General features: G+C 37.1%; 1 protein-coding gene across 3 annotated transcripts in view; it reads right to left on the bottom strand.

The window, feature by feature from the left end:
* Nucleotides 1-592: 592 nt before the first annotated feature.
* The window catches only part of mink1 (misshapen-like kinase 1), a 34,608-nt gene continuing 16,812 nt past the window's right edge, over nucleotides 593-18,388 (bottom strand). The window contains exons 12-32 of one of the 3 annotated variants that reach the window (XM_059550398.1): nucleotides 16,371-16,481; nucleotides 15,642-15,728; nucleotides 13,701-13,880; nucleotides 13,453-13,614; nucleotides 12,595-12,861; nucleotides 12,360-12,439; nucleotides 12,172-12,275; nucleotides 11,269-11,363; nucleotides 11,020-11,043; nucleotides 8,837-8,985; nucleotides 8,640-8,760; nucleotides 6,863-6,979; nucleotides 6,598-6,709; nucleotides 5,332-5,487; nucleotides 3,854-3,997; nucleotides 3,619-3,753; nucleotides 3,321-3,421; nucleotides 2,833-2,982; nucleotides 2,494-2,653; nucleotides 2,108-2,247; nucleotides 593-1,410 (exon numbers count right to left, since the gene is read on the bottom strand). In XM_059550398.1, coding sequence (XP_059406381.1) covers nucleotides 1,327-1,410; nucleotides 2,108-2,247; nucleotides 2,494-2,653; nucleotides 2,833-2,982; nucleotides 3,321-3,421; nucleotides 3,619-3,753; nucleotides 3,854-3,997; nucleotides 5,332-5,487; nucleotides 6,598-6,709; nucleotides 6,863-6,979; nucleotides 8,640-8,760; nucleotides 8,837-8,985; nucleotides 11,020-11,043; nucleotides 11,269-11,363; nucleotides 12,172-12,275; nucleotides 12,360-12,439; nucleotides 12,595-12,861; nucleotides 13,453-13,614; nucleotides 13,701-13,880; nucleotides 15,642-15,728; nucleotides 16,371-16,481 — 2,679 coding nt within the window. In that variant the 3' untranslated portion in view covers nucleotides 593-1,326. The remainder of the gene's footprint in view (nucleotides 1,411-2,107; nucleotides 2,248-2,493; nucleotides 2,654-2,832; nucleotides 2,983-3,320; nucleotides 3,422-3,618; nucleotides 3,754-3,853; nucleotides 3,998-5,331; nucleotides 5,488-6,597; nucleotides 6,710-6,862; nucleotides 6,980-8,639; nucleotides 8,761-8,836; nucleotides 8,986-11,019; nucleotides 11,044-11,268; nucleotides 11,364-12,171; nucleotides 12,276-12,359; nucleotides 12,440-12,594; nucleotides 12,862-13,452; nucleotides 13,615-13,700; nucleotides 13,881-15,641; nucleotides 15,729-16,370; nucleotides 16,482-18,388) is intronic. The other 2 variants (XM_059550400.1, XM_059550399.1) reach the window with 2 other exon arrangements.

The following is an 18,388-nucleotide window of genomic DNA, read 5'->3' as shown; positions in this document are numbered from 1 at the left end:
TCCATAAGCAAGCAAGCACTTTTGACAGCACAAACACATTTTCAGTTATGAAACCACAGTCAAGTGTATTACGCAGTCGTGTAGTGATTGAACTCCTAAAAAAAATCATATGCTTACTTAATACAAATAAGATCTAAATACAACCATAACTGCTATGTACAATTTACATTTTGACAACAGAACTATACATTTGTGCTGCCAAACAAAACAAAAAACATTTTCAGTCATATCCGGGGTAACTTGTTGTATCTTCCTATCTGAAATCAGAATAACCCAAGAGAAACTCCCTCGTCAAACTTCGAACAAGAACGAGCACACACAACGTATTGCAATAGAACAGCTATAGAACAGCAGATAATAAAAGTAGAAGTAATACCAAATACGTTTACGTACAGAGAATATCAAACTGTAGTAGATATGATACTTTCCACATAGAAAGAAAAAAGCGCTTTGAAAAGCAAAACCAGAGACTGTTGCTCCATTGTGGGTCACTTGGTTTCACCAGCTGACTAGTGGAAAAGCAAAACGCTGGATTCTGCTCCGTAAGCGGCAACCACCTTTTCCATCGAACAAACAATTTGGTGACACGGGCTTCAGATTATTGTTTATACATCAAGAAAGCGAAAAAACCTTCCCTTGCTCAGAAGGGAAGCCATTTCAGAATGTTAACTCCTATTTCTAAATCAATTTCTAAACTTCTACATGTTGAAAGAAAACATTATATCACTTTTATCTGAAACTCTGAATGCAACCAGGAAACAAATGACTACTACACTCTACAGTTAAAATGGAAAATTACAGATGTTGCAGTACCACCTCGAGTGGTTTCTGCTGCTCAAAGTAGCTTATAAAGTCTCACACGCACGCACGCTAATGCTGCGTCACAAGACGCATGACAGTTAAACGATTCTCATAGTTTACACGCATTTCTAGTAGAATAATGTACAGTTAGTCTTGTTGTCTGGTCTTAGAAAGGTCAGAAATATTAGCAGTGAGGATCGTTGGCCCCAGTGAGCTGAAAGCTAACCCATGTGGAATCAGATGAACACAACATTGCTCTGTCAGAGGTCAACAGCGCGCTCACGGCAGACACGCGTGCCTTGTACAGTTGGCTCAGAGATCACAGGAGAATGGTGAAGGAGTGTCTTCAGGAAGATATGAAGTAAATAACTCTGTTCTATATGTAAGTTTGTGCAGGAGTGTGTTTGTGTGTGTGTATTTACAGAGTGTGAGAATGTGTCTGTGGATGATGTTGTGTGTGAGGACTATCTCTTCAGTGTTTGCCAGTGTGCACACAGCAGAATCTATGTTCATGTGGCAGCTCTTTCACCAGTTCATAATGCAGTTTCTGTTGAGGGTCATAAAGTAGACTTGACTGCTGCCACCAGAACGCACCGACGCAAAAAACACCTGAAAGAAAAAAAAGTTACAGTGTAAAGTGGATAAGCTTAATGAGAAGATCATTTTTCTGTGTAAATCTATTAAACTGATATTGAATATATTGAATAAGTTGATTGAATATAAAAACAATAATTTTTTTTTACTTATTACCTTAATGACCAAAATGTAATATTTACCCTTGTCCCAAATTAAATGTAATTATTTATTTTTTTAAATACCCATGTTAAACTGTATTTAATTCCATATTGATAACACTTTAGTATAGGGACCAATTCCCACTATTAAATAGTTCATTAATAGCATGTCTCTACTTAACACATTTTTTATTAGTACTTATAAAACACATTCTACAGCCCTAATCCTACTCAATACCTAAACTTAACAACTACTTTACTAGCTATTAATAAGCAGTAAATTAGAAGTTTAAGGCAAAAGTCGTAGTTAATGGTTTGTTAATAGCAAGAATTGGCCCTTAAAATAAAATGTTACCTCCATATTTTTGCAGCAGAATTGCAAAACTTGCAGATATCATAGAACTTGAACAGAATCTAAAAAACTTTTTTTTTGTCTAAAACAACTCTCCACTTGAGGTTTTGTTATGTATGCATTCTAGTATCTACACTTCTTTTGGAAAAAAAGGAAGCCCTATTTGAATGAAGTGCCACATGTGTCTCTCTGTGTGTTTGTGTGCAAGAAAATTGATCACCTTGTCATTTCTTTCACATAGGAACTTGAGCCTCTGAGCTCTCTTGTGCATGAAGACTCCATCCAGGTGTCCCGTCTCAACAGAACGGATCTCTATGGCTTTCTCTCCCCATCCCATAATCTGATTAGAGCAGATGTGGGCTACACGCAAAATACAGAGACATATGAACATTTTATCATTCACTTTATTAATACTATCTCAAAGGCACATGTGCAACAAAAATATCTACCGCAACAACACAATCATCTCTTGGTTAATTCAAGCTAATGTGCTCTAATCCAGAAAAGACATTCATTTTAACCAATTTAGCAATTCTGCGAAAAGAATACGAGAGCACAGTACACGCGCGCACGTGTGTGTGTGTGTGTGTGTGTGTGCATACTTACCCACAGAAGTGGGCATTTCTCCCCACTGCAGCACCACATCTTTAATGATGCGCCCATACGTGTTGACGTAAACACCCTCATCCTCATAACACAACAGCATCTCCATCCCATCTGAATTGGGCAGGAATACGATGGCGTGAGGAGTCACCTGTGACTGGATCTACAGACAGATAGATACACAGAGAGCAAGAGGGAGTCAAAGAGAGGAAAATAGGTCAAAGGAAATTTATCTTTCTAAATGGGCTATAAAACTTTTCTCTTTATTTTCCAACTGACCCACAAATCACTGATCGCTCACATGTGATTCAGTGTATTCTTGTGAAAAAAATCTTAACTCACGTGTACAGGAATGTAGATGTCATAGTTGTTTCCAGAGTCAACATCAATGGCATGGAAGCCGGCACTTGACCCATAGATGACCTTTAACCTCTGACCCTCTTCCACTGTGAGGTCAACCAACAGAGGCCTGTGTGGCAGGTCTCCAAATGACTGAGAAGAAATACAAATAAGCGAGAGTATGAAACTATAGCACATTACAAAGATTACATGGAATGATAAATTTAACACCTATCCCAACAATCAGATCATGAGTTTTTCACATTTGCTGTATTATTTTAAAGGAAGTGATGTAAAGAAGCATACTTGTCTCAAACTATTTGGTAATTGGCTACTATTACCTTTACTAGTTTTGGAATTACATATGCTCTTTTCTTACACAGTAAAAACAGTAATACTGTGAAATATTATTAGAACTTAAAAGAACTGTTTTCTATTTGAATATATTTTGAAATGTAACTTATTCATATGATGGCTATAGCTTCATCTACCTTGAAGGCCATGAATTTGTGGTAAGGTTTGGGAGCCCAGGCGTAAACCTCCACAGCATTCTTCATAGCGATAACCAGAAACTTAATCCTTTCATATTTCACTGGAAAAATAAATGAGAACATTCACAACCAAGGTGATATATGACATGAAGTACTTTGGAAGATTCAAAATAGTTTGCTTGAGGTTTTTTAAACTACAATAGCTAAAGTTTACTAGCCAGTAGTAGTGTAAACTTTCACCACTTTCTTGTAGCCTTCATTTTGTGGATAATTAAGCACTCTGTACATGCACACTTACCAACTTTGTAGTGCACACAGCCCTCCATTTCTCCTACAGTGGTCCAGCCCTGTTTCTTCTCCACCTCTGGGTCATTATGGAGGATTTTATTCCTCAGCCAGGCTAGATAATACACACGCACCTTATTCTTCTTCCCTGAGAGAAAGATAATAAAAATGAACAGCCTGCATGTATGTGTCCTGACAGTAATGAGAAGATGGATACTTGTAAATTGGTGAATATGCCTGTGTGTAACCTGATATAGTGATGAGGAGGTTCAGTCCCTCCAGAACATCCATCTGTTGAAACCTGCGTGAGTTGATCAATGGATAAACTTTCCCTTGGCCACTTCGATCCAGCAGCTTCAGACCGTTCTCTGTCCCTACCAGCAGATTCACACCTGACAGAACAAACACACACATACAAAGACCCTCACAACATAAGCAGTGTTAGGGGAGCTATTTGTTAAGCTTCAGGCTTCTCCGTAGGAGTAGCAGAAAAAAGGGGGAAAAAACAGCTGTATGGTGAACCTTGAATAAATACGGAATTTAACAGGCCCTCAAATGTTTGGAGCTTACACCACAATATTCCAAAGCTACAATGATTTTGGTCATATTTTATGCACTTTGGCCAGAGGGTGGCAGTGCCACCAAACTAGTCTTAACGTTCAGGGAATAAAGGCAACTGAAGATAGAAAGTTCATGTCAGTACATCTAAATGTAGCACAGATACTTCCTGTCTCAATTCATATTGTGCCAAATGCTTTAAATAACCTGACTTCCAAGTGACGGGCCGATGACAGCAGGACAAGTTTGGAAAAGAGGAAACTCAAAAGGGCAGAAAATTGAGGTCAGAAATCACTTGTTGCATTGGTATGGCCCAATGAATCAGAGGAAAAGTTTTCTTTCTAGGACACTTGATTCAAACGTTATTAGCTAAAATGTGAAAACATTCGGAACATTTGGTGGTACTGGAGAGTTTAAGAGACTGAAATAACACCAGGGACACGGAGACCAGTTCTTATCATTGTGCCAAATTTCAAAAATTTCATACAAACATTACACTAGAATGACCCAAAATGGCTCGATGCTAATTGAAATCAGGGAAAATTTAGAACAGTGCTCTCGATTCGCTAACCTAACCATATCTCTGCTTTGTGCATTAACTTAAAGGGTTAGTTCAACCCAAAATGAAAATGTTCTGAAGAGAGTAGATCGCTTGTTATGCTTGAAAATATTTAATTTAGGCTTTTACTCACGTTTACATTCGAGTAAAAGCCTAAATTAAATCTATTCATATGGATTAGTTTTCCAATCTCTTTATGAAGTTTTTGAAGCATCAAAGTGGTAGTTTCAAAGGCAGTCAATGGAGAAAAATCTGACAGCATTCTGTCATCAAAAAGATTTCATTTGTCTTCTGATGATGAACGAAAGTCTTACAGGTATGAAAAACATGACGGTTAGAAATAACAATTTTTATTTTTGGGTGAACTAACCCTTTAAATTGTTAGTGCTCACAAAACATCAGGTCAACATGTGTTCAGATTGTGGTACTGAACTGTGGTACTGGAATCTACCACATAATTTAATGTGTTTTGTCACACTACACCACTAATTGTTTGAAGAGTCAGCTGGGATTCAGTCATAAAATATGTAGTTAGTATCACTAACATGGGCAAGCCCACACACACACACACGTACACACTCCTACACAAAGCGCTCGTTCATCTCTTACCCCAGAGAGCAGCACAGAGGATCTCAGAGTTGAATCTCTTCTTGTATTTGCGGATTTCAGGAGTGTCACTAACTGGACGAATGTTGGTGGGATTGACATTGACCATGGACCCTTTCCTCACCTCCAGCTTCAATTGTTCAAAGCGAGAGCCCAGACCTACAACACCCACAAACAACACAAGCTTAGAACCGAGAAACAGCATTGAATGACTTAAGTCATCTGTCTGTTGTTTTTGAACAATGCGCATCATTCATGATCTAGCTTCATCTACAGAAGAAGCAAGAATAAGTTTTTATTTTATGAATAATAAATGTTCTTTTATTAATCCTAATAATGTGCTAGTTCCATGGATAAATGCGGCTTTTTTAAAGTTTACCATCTCGGAAAACTGCTCATCACCCCACGGAAGAGGGGGCGGGGTAAGCAGAGCTCATTAGCATTTAAAGGACATGCATTTATAGGGTCGCTGTGAACAGAGCTGTTTTTGTCCAGGTAAAAAGAATGTTTTTTTACACTACCATTGAGGGAATTTAATTTTAAGTATGTTACAGGCTTTTCATGAAGACCCTAAAGAGTCATATCAACTTGTGGAAAATAGGCATCTGATGTCCCCTTTAACAACAATGAAGCAATGATAGCAGACCTATAATGCAAAAAACATTTTCTCAATCATTTTCTTTATTTTTGGCCTTGTTTTCTTTTAAAAACATATAAGGATCCTTAAAACAAGAAGTCTTATCTTACATCTTATTTTTGTTTCTCAAGTATATTTATTACATGTACATTTCAATTAGAAAACAAGACCAAAATCCTGATCATTATTCAAATGTTTTTCCAGTGTATTAAATCTGTGGATAAACACTAACATTTCAGTTTTGGTTCAGTAAGAAAAAAAAAAAGAAGAATACTTTTCTTTAAGGGTGCATTAAACTTTAAATAAAAAAATATATAAAAAATCCCAACACTTTTCATCAGTGACATTCATAAGAAATATTACTTGAGCAGCAAATCATCATATCAGAATTACTTATGAAGGATCATGTGACACTGAAGTAATGGCTACGGAACATTGAGCTTTGCCATCACAGGATTAAATTAAATTGTAAATTATAATTCAATAGAAAGCATTGCAATATTTCACAATACTACTCTTTTATAATGTAGCTTGAGTGAGATTAAGTCTTCTTTCACAGTCTTACATACCCCAAACCACTGAACGGATCTTAAACAAATACCCAGTAACTGTCAGAAAATGTAATACCATACCTCCACCAGACATGTTATCGCCTGTGCCCCCTGATGGTTGGTACATTCCAAGGTCCACAAAGGTAGTAAAAGAGGACTTTCCAGAGGCCTTCACCAATCCCCTGGACTGGTACTGAAAATGATTGCATGATCCGAGTAAACCAGTGAACTACACAGATTGGGCAATATATTTGTTAATGACTATCTAAACAAAGAAAGAAAATATGATGTAATTATATAGATGGAGAGAATAAAGCTTTAAAAGTTAGGTGGGCAGACAGCTCACATCACAGGTAGAGTCTTTCCCAGGAGAAGAGTGGGAGGCAGAGTCTGTGGGAGAGTGGGAGGGCTGAACCACATCAGGCAGGTTGGTGTATCCATTATGACTACGCTTCTCTGGAGTCTGCCAGAAACAAACACACAAAACAAACACATTTGTACTGGAAAAAAGCCATGAATTCATTATTTTAGCTTCATGCATGCACACGAAGGCTCAAAAGCTTTTTTTGAGGGATCGTGGGGACACTACTGATGGGAACCCTCAAACAGTAGGTATTGAAAAAATGCTAGTAAAACAATAACTGTATATGCTGCATTAATAAGGCAATCCCATAGGTATTAAATTAATAGGTAATTAATAACATTTAAAATAAATGCTATTTATTTGAATTTTCTTCTGATTGAAGAATCATAGAAAACAAAATGTATGCCTGTTTCCATAAAAATAATAAATATATTTCAACCAGGGTCCCTGATATTCTGATATCTGATATTCTATTTGTTGTATTTTGCATAAAACTGAAAAATATTCTGTACATCCTTTAAGGTATTCTAAAATGATCTGATATTAACTTTTGCATGGCTCATGTAACCAGAAGTTTTAAGATATATGAATATACTTTTAAGTTTTTCTTGCCTCATGGGTTTACATTATCTTAACAAGCAAAGCAATTCAACATTAATTTCCAGGTGTGTCTGTGAAACAGAGGTACCATCCTAGTAGTTTTGTGCACGCACGAACGCCATGTAGGGTGACCGTATTTTAGTTTTCCAAAAAGAGGACAGTGGATGTGGGTGGGGCGGGGGCTGGGGTGTGGTTTGCTGGGGTGTGGTTGGTTTGGTGGTTAATGTAATGCCCAAAGTAGTGCAATGACCATATCCCAAATATCAAAACAGAAAATGTAATTTCCATACCTAAAATACATACTTTGCAGTCACTGTTATGCATATTGACCATAAACACAGCTAAAAAGCTTCCTACCAGTGCCCCTCCTTCACAAAACTTCATCTAGCACAGTTTTTATCACAGGCAGAATGCAAAAATGTTTCCATACAAGCATTTTAGTCAAATATAATTAAACAACATTTCAAACCTTTAACACATGGGGAAAATCAACCCATTAACAGTTTACATGTAACCATAGGGAGAAAAAAAATGTGGACTTGGAAACCCTGCATTCAACACGGGCTGCAGGAGTCAGATTTGACTGATCATGGGTTGAGGAGAGAGAGACAGCTGATTTTATTTAGGTCAAAAAGAGGACATGTCCGGGAAAAAGAGGAAATATGACACAAAGAACCTAACGCGCAAAACACTTGATGTGACGCATAAATACGCATAACTAATGTAAATTAAGATAGCTTCTATGCATAGGCCACAAATTGTTGGCGAAATTACTGGATTACTGGCTGCTGAAAATGTAACTTTACCATCAAAGGAATAAATTACATTTTGAAATCAATTAAAATAGAAAACTATTTTGTATTATAATAATATTTAAAATGTATAATGTTACTGTATTTAATGAATGAAACCGACCCCCTTTTTTCATGTTTACATTTTTATTTTGATGAAATTACATTAACATGGTTATAGAACATGATCAGGAATTTGTATGTATTACTATTTTCAAATTGATTAATTTTAATCAAATAATTGAAAATGATTTACTATGTACTGCTATTTCCTATTATTTACTTTTTTTTTTTAATTAAATTTCATGATTACCTGTCAGCTAAAAAACCAAGGTACATAAGACATAAGACACACACAAACATCCTACCCTCTGTACAAGCATGGTTTGGTCTCCATATCCTCCGGCACGTTCTTCGTCTCCTCCTTCACCTTCCACCTCCTCGTGGACCACCATTGTGTTAACAGAGTCAGAATCTGCATCACGTGGGCTGATTGACATTGAAAGAAACACGTGAAAAAAAAAAAAAAAAGTAACACCTGTGAAATATTCACATCGTCTCATACCGGTCAGTAGGGCTTTCCTCTTCTGCTCCCTCTCCACTCTCACTCTCTTCACTGCTCTCACTGCTTTCTGAGGAAGAGGAGTAATCATTAGCCTTCACTGGGGGCCGTGGCTGCTCCTCTGCCCGCTCCTTAGAGTACAGACCATGGTCCTGACACATTCACATGAGGAAGAAATCAACAGGCAAGTGAGAAACACTTCATAATGCGCCACATTTCCATAGTCATCATTACATTCACATTGGATCTCTCCAGATTAAATCAGATCATAAGATTTGAATCATGCATCCTGTCTTTTAAAAGCTATCTAGTTTGGAGGGTGTGGTGTGTGTGTGGGCCTGGGATCTTGGCTGTGGAGGGTAAATGTGGTCACACAAAAACCATGAGTGTGGGACTGTCCTTCTACAGATGCTAGTGGTTGTGGACTGGACTGGTGTGCAGGGGAAATCAACAGGACAACAGACGGAAGACACTAAAGAATGGTCCAATATGTACATAACACATCCTGTGTGAATGTCTCTTCAAGGAATAGTTCACCCCAAAATGAATGATTGCTTTCTTTGGTGAAGACAAAATATGATATTTTAGAGGATGTTTCGATTTTTTGTTTTGTTTTTTTTGTCCATAGAATCAAAGTCAATGGGGTCATCATTGCATTATTCAGAAATTATACACTACCGTTCAAGAGTTTGGTCTCTTATGCTCACTTTATACTAATCTTAATTTTTTAATTAATAAATTAATAAATTATCAATTTATTGTAAAAATTCAAAATAGTTTATACACAGAGTTTATACAATAGATTATACAAGGCTTTACGGTCACTTTTGATCAAGTTAATGCATCTTTGCTTAATAAAAGAATAATAATAAAAAAAGTCATACTGAAACCAAAATTCGGAACGGTAGTATAGTATATGTGATTAATTGTGATTTACTTGATTAATTCATCAGCATATCACGCATGTACTGTAATTAATTCGATTGACAGCTTTTATATTTTTATATCTTGAATCATGTGATTTATACAGCGATTACCCAGAATTAGGGCTGGACGATATATATATACAAAAAAAATGTTATCTCGATATTGTCAAAATTTTTACGATATTCAATATATATCTCGATATGTTTGCATTTGCATCTAAATAATACAAAAAAAAAACATTTTCTTTTGCCCTTTAAAAAAACAACAACAAAATCTATTTAGATTAAACAGCAAATTTAAGCAGTTGGAATAAATCTAGACCAAGTGATCACTTACTGCTTTTTATTAAATTAACACATGTACAAAGTGCATTCTGTCAACTTTTTAGTGCATGTAATTCACAAGTTAAACTATGCAACTGAGATATTAAAATTTTAGCTAAGAACACAAGTCTGTCTACTGTCTGTGGATTTAAGATAAGCTCTGTGGCATGGAACTATGTTCCTACTAACACTAAAAACCCTCTTAGATGGGGAGCTAGTTGCTGAAGCACATAGCAATTTCTTATATATAAATCTATATAAATGAATACCAAAGGCTTTTGCACTCACTGTCTATATTATGAAAACTGGTAAATATAACAGTGAAATTCCCTAATAGTAATTCCAAATGGCCATAGTCTATTGTTTCTCTATTCAAACATCAGCGTTCGAGTAAGTGCATTTATTCAGCGATCACAATCGCAAACAATACAGTCGAGATCTCATGACTGAACACAGACCGGCTGAACGACGCTTTCATTAGATTGCTAAACTCTAGATTGTTAGTGATAGAAAATGTATCCTTGTAACAGTGAAGCTCTGATTCGGGGATTTAAACTGTGTTATCTGGCAACCGCTCTAATGAAAGCTCTCGTAGTACAGGTGCGTAGAGCAGTCCGCAGTAAACTGTTCCTTTTTTGGACAGTCGGCGCGCTCTTTTAGGAAAGTATGCTTGAATTTGAAATATTCGATATTCCTGATATTTTCAAATTTTACGTCGTCGTCAAAATTATTCCGATATTATCACTAATATTTGTTACATTGCCCACAGCCCTGCCCAGAATAACATTTTAATGATTAATAACTTTCAGCATGTAATGGGAAAACACAAAGTTCATTTAACATTTAGCCTCATCCACATGAACATCATCGCGAGATGATGTAATCGTGCAAGAACACAGACCGACGTCATGCTGATACACAGATACGGGCACTGACCTCTCCTATTGCTCTCTTATAGCTCTGAGGGCAGGAAGAGGGAGGAAAAGAGATCAATGAGAGGAGAGAGGGATGAGAAAGGATAAAGGGAGAGGAGGAAAATGTTAAGGAACAGAGGTTAGTGTTTAGAGGAAAGCTCAGTGTGTTCATTCTATACAAGACACAGGCGAATGATTTTGGAATCTTTTTGCACGAGTGTATTTACATGCTACTCTCATGTTTGTGTGAATGTGTGTGTCTGCATCTCACCGCTGGTCTGCTGGGTCTGGATGAGGTTCGGGATTCTCCTGGTTTGTGTCGGCCTTCATGAGAAAGGGTGGGGGAGGAATCCATCTTGGATGAGCCTGAAATAAACCAGCAACAACATTACATACACTTCATTTTTAAGAGTGTAGGGTTTGTCTGCAGTAATTATAAAGACTCCAAAAAGGGGTTTTCACCACAGAACAACCATTTTGGGTTCTCCAAAGAACCTTTCATCAAAACTTCTTCAAAGACTCTGAAAAACATTTCAATAATGTAAAAAAATGACCTTTTGTGTAATGGAAAGGTTCCATGGATGTTAAAGGTTCTTTATAGAACCATATATGCAAATAAAGAACCTTTATTTTTAACAGTATATCCCAAAAAATTAAGTTATTATTATTTATGAATCAAAAAGTTTGTCAGATTTAAAGATTTGATCTTTCTCTACGAGATAATGATATTTTCGATCTGCTAACACAAGTATTTTAAAAGTCTATGCAGTCCCACCAGGATTTCACATATAATTACCTGTAAATATTTTTGAACATAATCACTGACATTGTGGTCCTGGTACTCCATGCACAAGGCATTGGAGAACAGATGAACACTGGTTAATGTGTTTTGGCTCCGAGTTTTTGATTAGCTAATTTTTTTTTTTCACTCTCAAATTAGCATTTTTATAAGAAGCTTTGTGGAAATAAGACAAAAATGAATGCAGATGCAAATAAAACTTTATATTCCATGATTTAAAAAAACCCACAAAATCATTGAGGGACTGATTAAGACATTATTTAGTATGGTAACTAAGCTGTTGTCCCTGCAACATAGGTCATGTCAGGTTGTACTACCCTTGCAGGGAGATGTGGCGCCACAGTGTTGGCAAAACCTGAACTACACAACACTCACTGAGTATGCGGTGTCGTTCTAGAGAGCCGGTCTGTGGCAGATTGGACATGATGCTCATGCTATCTCCTCTCTCCCAGCGCTCATTGCGACTCAGATCAGGATTACTGACACAGAGAGAACACACAGTGCAGGAGTCAGGGCAGTCAAATCATTTGTGTAACAGCTGGATGTGTGTGTATGTATGTTACCTTGCTCGAACTGGGTGTCTGATGCCGGAGGAGAGATTTGTGTTCAGTGCAGTGGCTATGGAGGCTGTTCTCTGGGGAATCTAAAAGAGAGACAAGGGGTGAGGAATTAAAGGAAAACTGTACATTAATAAGCATGATATATGCAACCACTGTTTACATTTGTCCATTTTTACATGCTGTTTTTGTGCCCAATCTTGATGAGTTTTACGAAACCTGTATGATTATTTTGTCTTACTTTAGGAGGTTGTTCAATCTCAGGAAGACGGATCCAGGGTCCCCGGTCATCCCTCATTGGCCGAGACTGAGGGGCAGGGGTCTCTGAGGTGGGGTCAGAGTTTTGACGGACTAGTTCTCTGGAGTGTAGAGGACGAGCTGTGGGTGTGGGAGAGGGATCCTGGGTGGGGAAGGCGGACATGGTCTTAGTGGGCTGATCGCAAAGAGACTGAGAGCGAGGGACAGGAGCGGCATACGGTTTTAACGGCACCAGGTGCGCCATCTGGAACTATGGCAGATGAACGAAAAGGAGTGGAGACGAGTAACAAAAAAAGTGGGAGAGTGAAATTAATTAATTTTTTTGAGAGTGAGAGATAAGTCAAGGTGTTTTTACAAAAGGGATTTAGAAGAGTGGGGATCAGTAAAGCAGTTGTGCAGAAATGGAAACAGGATTGTGTCATGCAAAGAAAGGATGGGCAGCATAGAAAGGTAGAAGATCCAGCACAGGATATGCAAGTGAAGAGGAAGTTCCCGAAAAGGATGGAGGATTACAGAGGAAGCAAGTGGGCCCCAAGAAAGAAAGAGAAGAAAAAAGAAAGTCATTAAACAGAGAGAGTAAAGAGTTAGCCAGAGCATGCAGCATTAAAGAACAGAAATGATGGCATCCTCCTCCTGATTGTTATCCTTTCAAAAGTTTAAGGTCAGTTTTTATTCATATTTAATAATATTTTAAACAAAACAAAAAACACTCTGAACTGTACTTTAATTGACAGCTCTAATAATTGTATCAATGTTTTGGAGGTATGACTACTGAGTTTACCAAACTGAAATCTTTCTGATTTACAAAGGGGGAAAAAAATATAAATGATAAGCTGCACACCTTTCCCTGCCCACCCTGTGGTTCCACAGGTCTCTGCATAGGTGGGGTCTGTGCGGCTCCTGATTGGCTGATTGATTCTGAACGCGACTGGATATTGGTGTCAGACACTGTAGTGCAGATTTTAGGAGAGCCCTGTCTGTTCAGTTTACTGCGCTCCTCAACCTGAGAAACCAAACATAAGAGTTTATATTCCAACAGGTCAGTTCAGGTCAGTTCAGAGAGCCATCCTCAGCAGGTTGCATGTGTACCTCTCTAGCCCAGGATGGTTTGTTGTTCTCTAGGTTCTTGCTGTAGTGGTACATCTGTGGTTTCTTGTCTTGTTGCTGCTGTTGCTGCTGGAGTGAGACAAGGTATGCATGCTCCTGCTGCAGCTGTCTCTGAAGTCTTTCTGACTGTCTCTGCTCCTCCAGCTGTTTACGTTTATACTCCTACATATGAGCAAACAATTAATACCTTTTTAACTGGCAAAATGTGACAACTGGAATTTCAGGCACACACACAAAAAAAAAAACCTTACATAGCACAGCACACTGTCACATGCATAAATACCCCCCCACACACAAACAAACATATGCCCCTTCCCAACATGCAAAGGAAATAATTATGAATGAATAACAATTACACACAAAACATGATTATTTGAGTTTTACACGGTACAGTGTTTAGTGTTAAACTGAGCAAAGGAAGGAAAACATTTCCTTAGCTGTACTGTACCATTCTTTCCTGAAAGATTTAAAGCAATTGAACAATTTGTAAAATAAACATATTGTATTGGGTACACAGATATGTTATTATTGTGTGTAATTGTGTCATGTTGTTGCATATTGATATTTTGATTGTCTCCCCAATTAAACTGCAAATTTAAAATTAAACTAATCCAAGCAATATAAAGGATCAAATCAACCCTTCATGAAGCATTGACTAAAACACACACACAGGGCTTTGACACATAAATGAGCCAAGTTTGAGGAGTTTCACTTTAGTAAAGGTTCTTCTGCTTTAGAACAGGGCTCTAAATCAGATTTATACTACTCCAGGACCCAAAAATCCCCTGTTTGGGGTTCAGTTTCAGTGTTTTTTTTAATGAAATAAACACTAAGCAAAAATGCATTTGACTGATCAAAAATGAAAGTAAAAGACATTTATAAATGTCACAAAAGATTTCTTTTTTTTTATCTTTCTGTTCAAGAATTTATCTATATGGCAGCATTTTCAGTACCATACTAAACTTAAATGTACTTATATAATTAATTTTAATGCTTTCATTGCAAAGTCATTAACATAGTTAATTATTTACAAGGTCATATACTTGCATATACATTACATTTTAAGTTTACTTCTTGCTTTATTTTAATTTGAGAGGGTCAATGGAACATTAAGATCAAGCTGGTTAACTTAATACTGTATTTTCCTTCAATGCATTTTTTCATAAAATAATTGAAGACCGTGCTCCAAAACATTTAAAAGGATAGTTGAACAAAAAATGTAAATTGTCATTAATTACTCACCCTCATGTGACGCATTCTGTTCAAAACCTGTAAGTTATCCGTTCATCTTTGGAACACAAATTATTATATTTTTTATGCATTCTGAGAGCTCTCTGACCCTCCCATAGACAGCAAGGGTCCTTACATGATCAACATCCAGAAACGTAGAAAGGAGATCGGTAAAATAATCCATGTGACATAAGGGGTTCAACCATAACCTCGTAATTTTACGAAGCTACGAGAATGCTTTTTGTATGCAAAGAAAACTAAAATAATGACTTTATTCATCAACTCATCTCCTCCACGTTACCCTAGCACCATTTTGGAGAGCATCCACTGAATGCAAACAGTGTATGCTGTTCTGTGTCAGCCACACCACACGGATATGTTGTTTTCATTTAAAGTTCAAAGTGTAAATAAATGCAGAAAAAATATCTGCATTGCACAGCTGACACAGAACATATGCTGTTTGCGTTCAGTGGATAATCTCCGAAATGGCGCTAGAATGACAATTTTCATTTTTGTGTGAACCATCCCTTTAAAAACAATCTGTTCCTAATTCCCCACTCTGATACCAGCAGTCATTTGATCATTTAAAACACTATTTAGGAGTTCTGCAACATGAGACACATCAAAACTGGCTGAGGACTGACAAGACCAGAGCAAAGAAACAGAGGTAAGTGAAAGAAAGATGTGTGTTACCATGAGCAATGCCTGCTCCTGAAGTAACTGCTGCTGCAGTATCTCTAACTGCCGCTGCTCTTCCTCCAACTTATGTCTTATAAACTCCTATAGAGAGAGAGAAATGAGGAGCAGTGGAGGAGGAAGAGACAGATCGGAATAGACTCAAAAGGATGGAATAAAACGATATTTGAGGGAGAGGACAAATACACCTGTATGTGCAGCCTCTGTAGAAAGAGGCAGACATTTTAAAGAAGTGTTCCTGATAGGCTTTTTAAAATGGCTGAAGACACGGAGTGAACAGATTTGTTCCACGCGCTACATTCACCTACCGCGGTAGAGCCGTAACATCACACTGCTTATAATCTTAAAATGGCATGCAGCGAGTGTTTACAAGTGGTTCCTGTCACTCCGAGGAATGTGTTGCGTATGCGGTTGTTTTAAGCAGGACAACAGAAGTGTGATGTGAGGCATGTACATGTGAGGTCGTTTTGAAGAGTGTGTCCTGTGGCACACTGTGCACTAATTCATGTCGATTGGTCTTTTGTGTTTCTGTCAGTTTGAATTGTATTGAATGTAGGGCTGCACACAGCTCACCCACACACACACACACACACACACACACTGCGTTTGAGAGCCTGCTGCCATGGCAACCACTCTACAGACATTCCAGGGCCTGAGCTGAGTGGAACACTCACGCTCTGCTGTGATTGGCCGGCCGGCTGCAGTTCTTTGGCTTTGATTGGTTACCTGCTCTCTCTCTGCCATCCTCCTGTCCTCCTCTCGTCTCATGTCATCGAGTCTCCGGTGAGGAGCTTTATCCTGTTGCTGCCGCACCATATCTCTCTCCTTTCTCTGTTGCTGTGTGTGCGCGTGAGAGAGAGAGAAAGAGTGAGTGAGTCACTATAATATATTTGGCTGAAATAATAAGAGCCTTCCTGTTGCTAAAAATCATCTAATGCTTTTAAGAGGGGAAATTAAGGGGGAGAGTACAAGTAGCATAGCCAGAGTGATGAAGTGACTAAGAAACTGGGCAGCATGATTGTGAGAGAGTGAATATAGTGATATTGGCGAGTCAGAGCACATTGGTGCTGTGTTCAGTAAGTTAGTGGCTAGATACTGTGTGCTGGTGGCACTCTGTAGACGGCATTTCCAGTGTGTAACTTTGGACAACAAGCCTAAATTCTGGCATTCCCAACACAAAATCTGAATTGTCAAAACCTGAATCAAATACTTTTGTTTAAATGTAAACTCATGTTTGTGTAAAACTTGATCATGTTCTCTAAACATTATTTGAGAAGATCCAAAGAAGATTCAATGTGCTTCGATGGAAGATCAATGACACAGTCCATTGTGTATTATTATTATTATTATTCATTACATTTTAAAAGTTTGGAGTATGTAAGATTCTTAAATATTTGGGAAAAAAGTCAAAATAGTAATATTGTGTAAAAATTTTTACAACTCGATATGCTTGAATATATTTTAAAATGTAATTTATTCCTGTGATTATTACTCCAGTGTCACATGATCCTGCAGAAATGTAATTCTAATATGATGATTTAATGCTCAAGAAACATTTCTTATTATCGTTGTTAAAATTACTTGTGCTGCTTAATGTTTTTTAAAAATACATTTTTAAAGGATTCTTCTAATAGAAAGTTAAAAACAGCATTTAATACAATAAAAATATTATAAATAATAACATATACATATAAATAAAAGTATAACTACACACACCCCAAATTTTTTTTATAGTAATGTATTATTAAATGAAAATATGGTCCCACTTTACATTAAGGAGCCTTAACTACTATGTACTTACATTTAAATTAATAATTTGATACAATGCACTTATCGAGTACATACATGCTTTTTCATTGTATTTAAAAATACCTGCATGTAATTACATCTGTAATTAATTTCTGTAATTACATTTATAGTTACACTGTTGACCCATCCCCTTCTCCTTAACCCGTCCTTAAACCTAACCATACATCTAACCTTGCCCATATCCCAACCATAAGTACATTGTACTTATTTTTTGATGCAAGAACATAGTACTTAAAGCCAATTTTCTCATATTTTTATGAGGTGGTGTCAGAATTTCAGAATAGTTGATTTAGTGCTGTATTCTGTAGCCCCCCGCAAACATGTCTTGGTCCCACATGGACTTGATTTAATTAGCTTAGCTGTAAGGGGCTTGACTTTGAAAATCTCTCTTAGAGTAATAAAAGGCAGACATGAATATAATGGCTTATGATGCTTAGTACATAAATACACACTCCTTTGAGCTGTGGCCTATTCATCACCCCATGTCTCACTCAGCTAATGCAGTGCTAATCAGCCATTGTGTCCATTCAGTGACAATGACCACTCGAACTAATTCAATTAAAAGTTTGACTTTGCACAATAGTTCTCACTCATTTAGTCTCTCTCAAATCTACCTATATGTATTAGGGTTGTTAATTTTTACCGGTTAACCACTAACTGACCATTAAGAATTTTGACCAATTAATACAATCAGTTAAATGGTTTAAAATGTCATTTATTTATTTTCAATTATTTATCAAAATATTTAAAAAGGTTTGCTGCATGGTTAATATATGCTACACGTATACATTTTTTTGTTGTTTTTTTAGACAAAAAACGCATCACGTAGCCTATTAATAAGTCACATTTTATTTTTTCATTCAGAAATGGGCCTAATGCTGACTCAAAATGTTAACAAACATTGTTATACTGTAAACATAGTTATGCCATTTTAG

The sequence above is a fragment of the Carassius carassius genome, chromosome 5 (assembly GCF_963082965.1).
Source record: "Carassius carassius chromosome 5, fCarCar2.1, whole genome shotgun sequence".
In the NCBI taxonomy this organism is placed as follows: domain Eukaryota; kingdom Metazoa; phylum Chordata; class Actinopteri; order Cypriniformes; family Cyprinidae; genus Carassius; species Carassius carassius.
The sequence above is the reverse complement of the archived record's forward strand: the minus strand, read 5'-3'. Positions and strand labels throughout refer to the sequence as shown.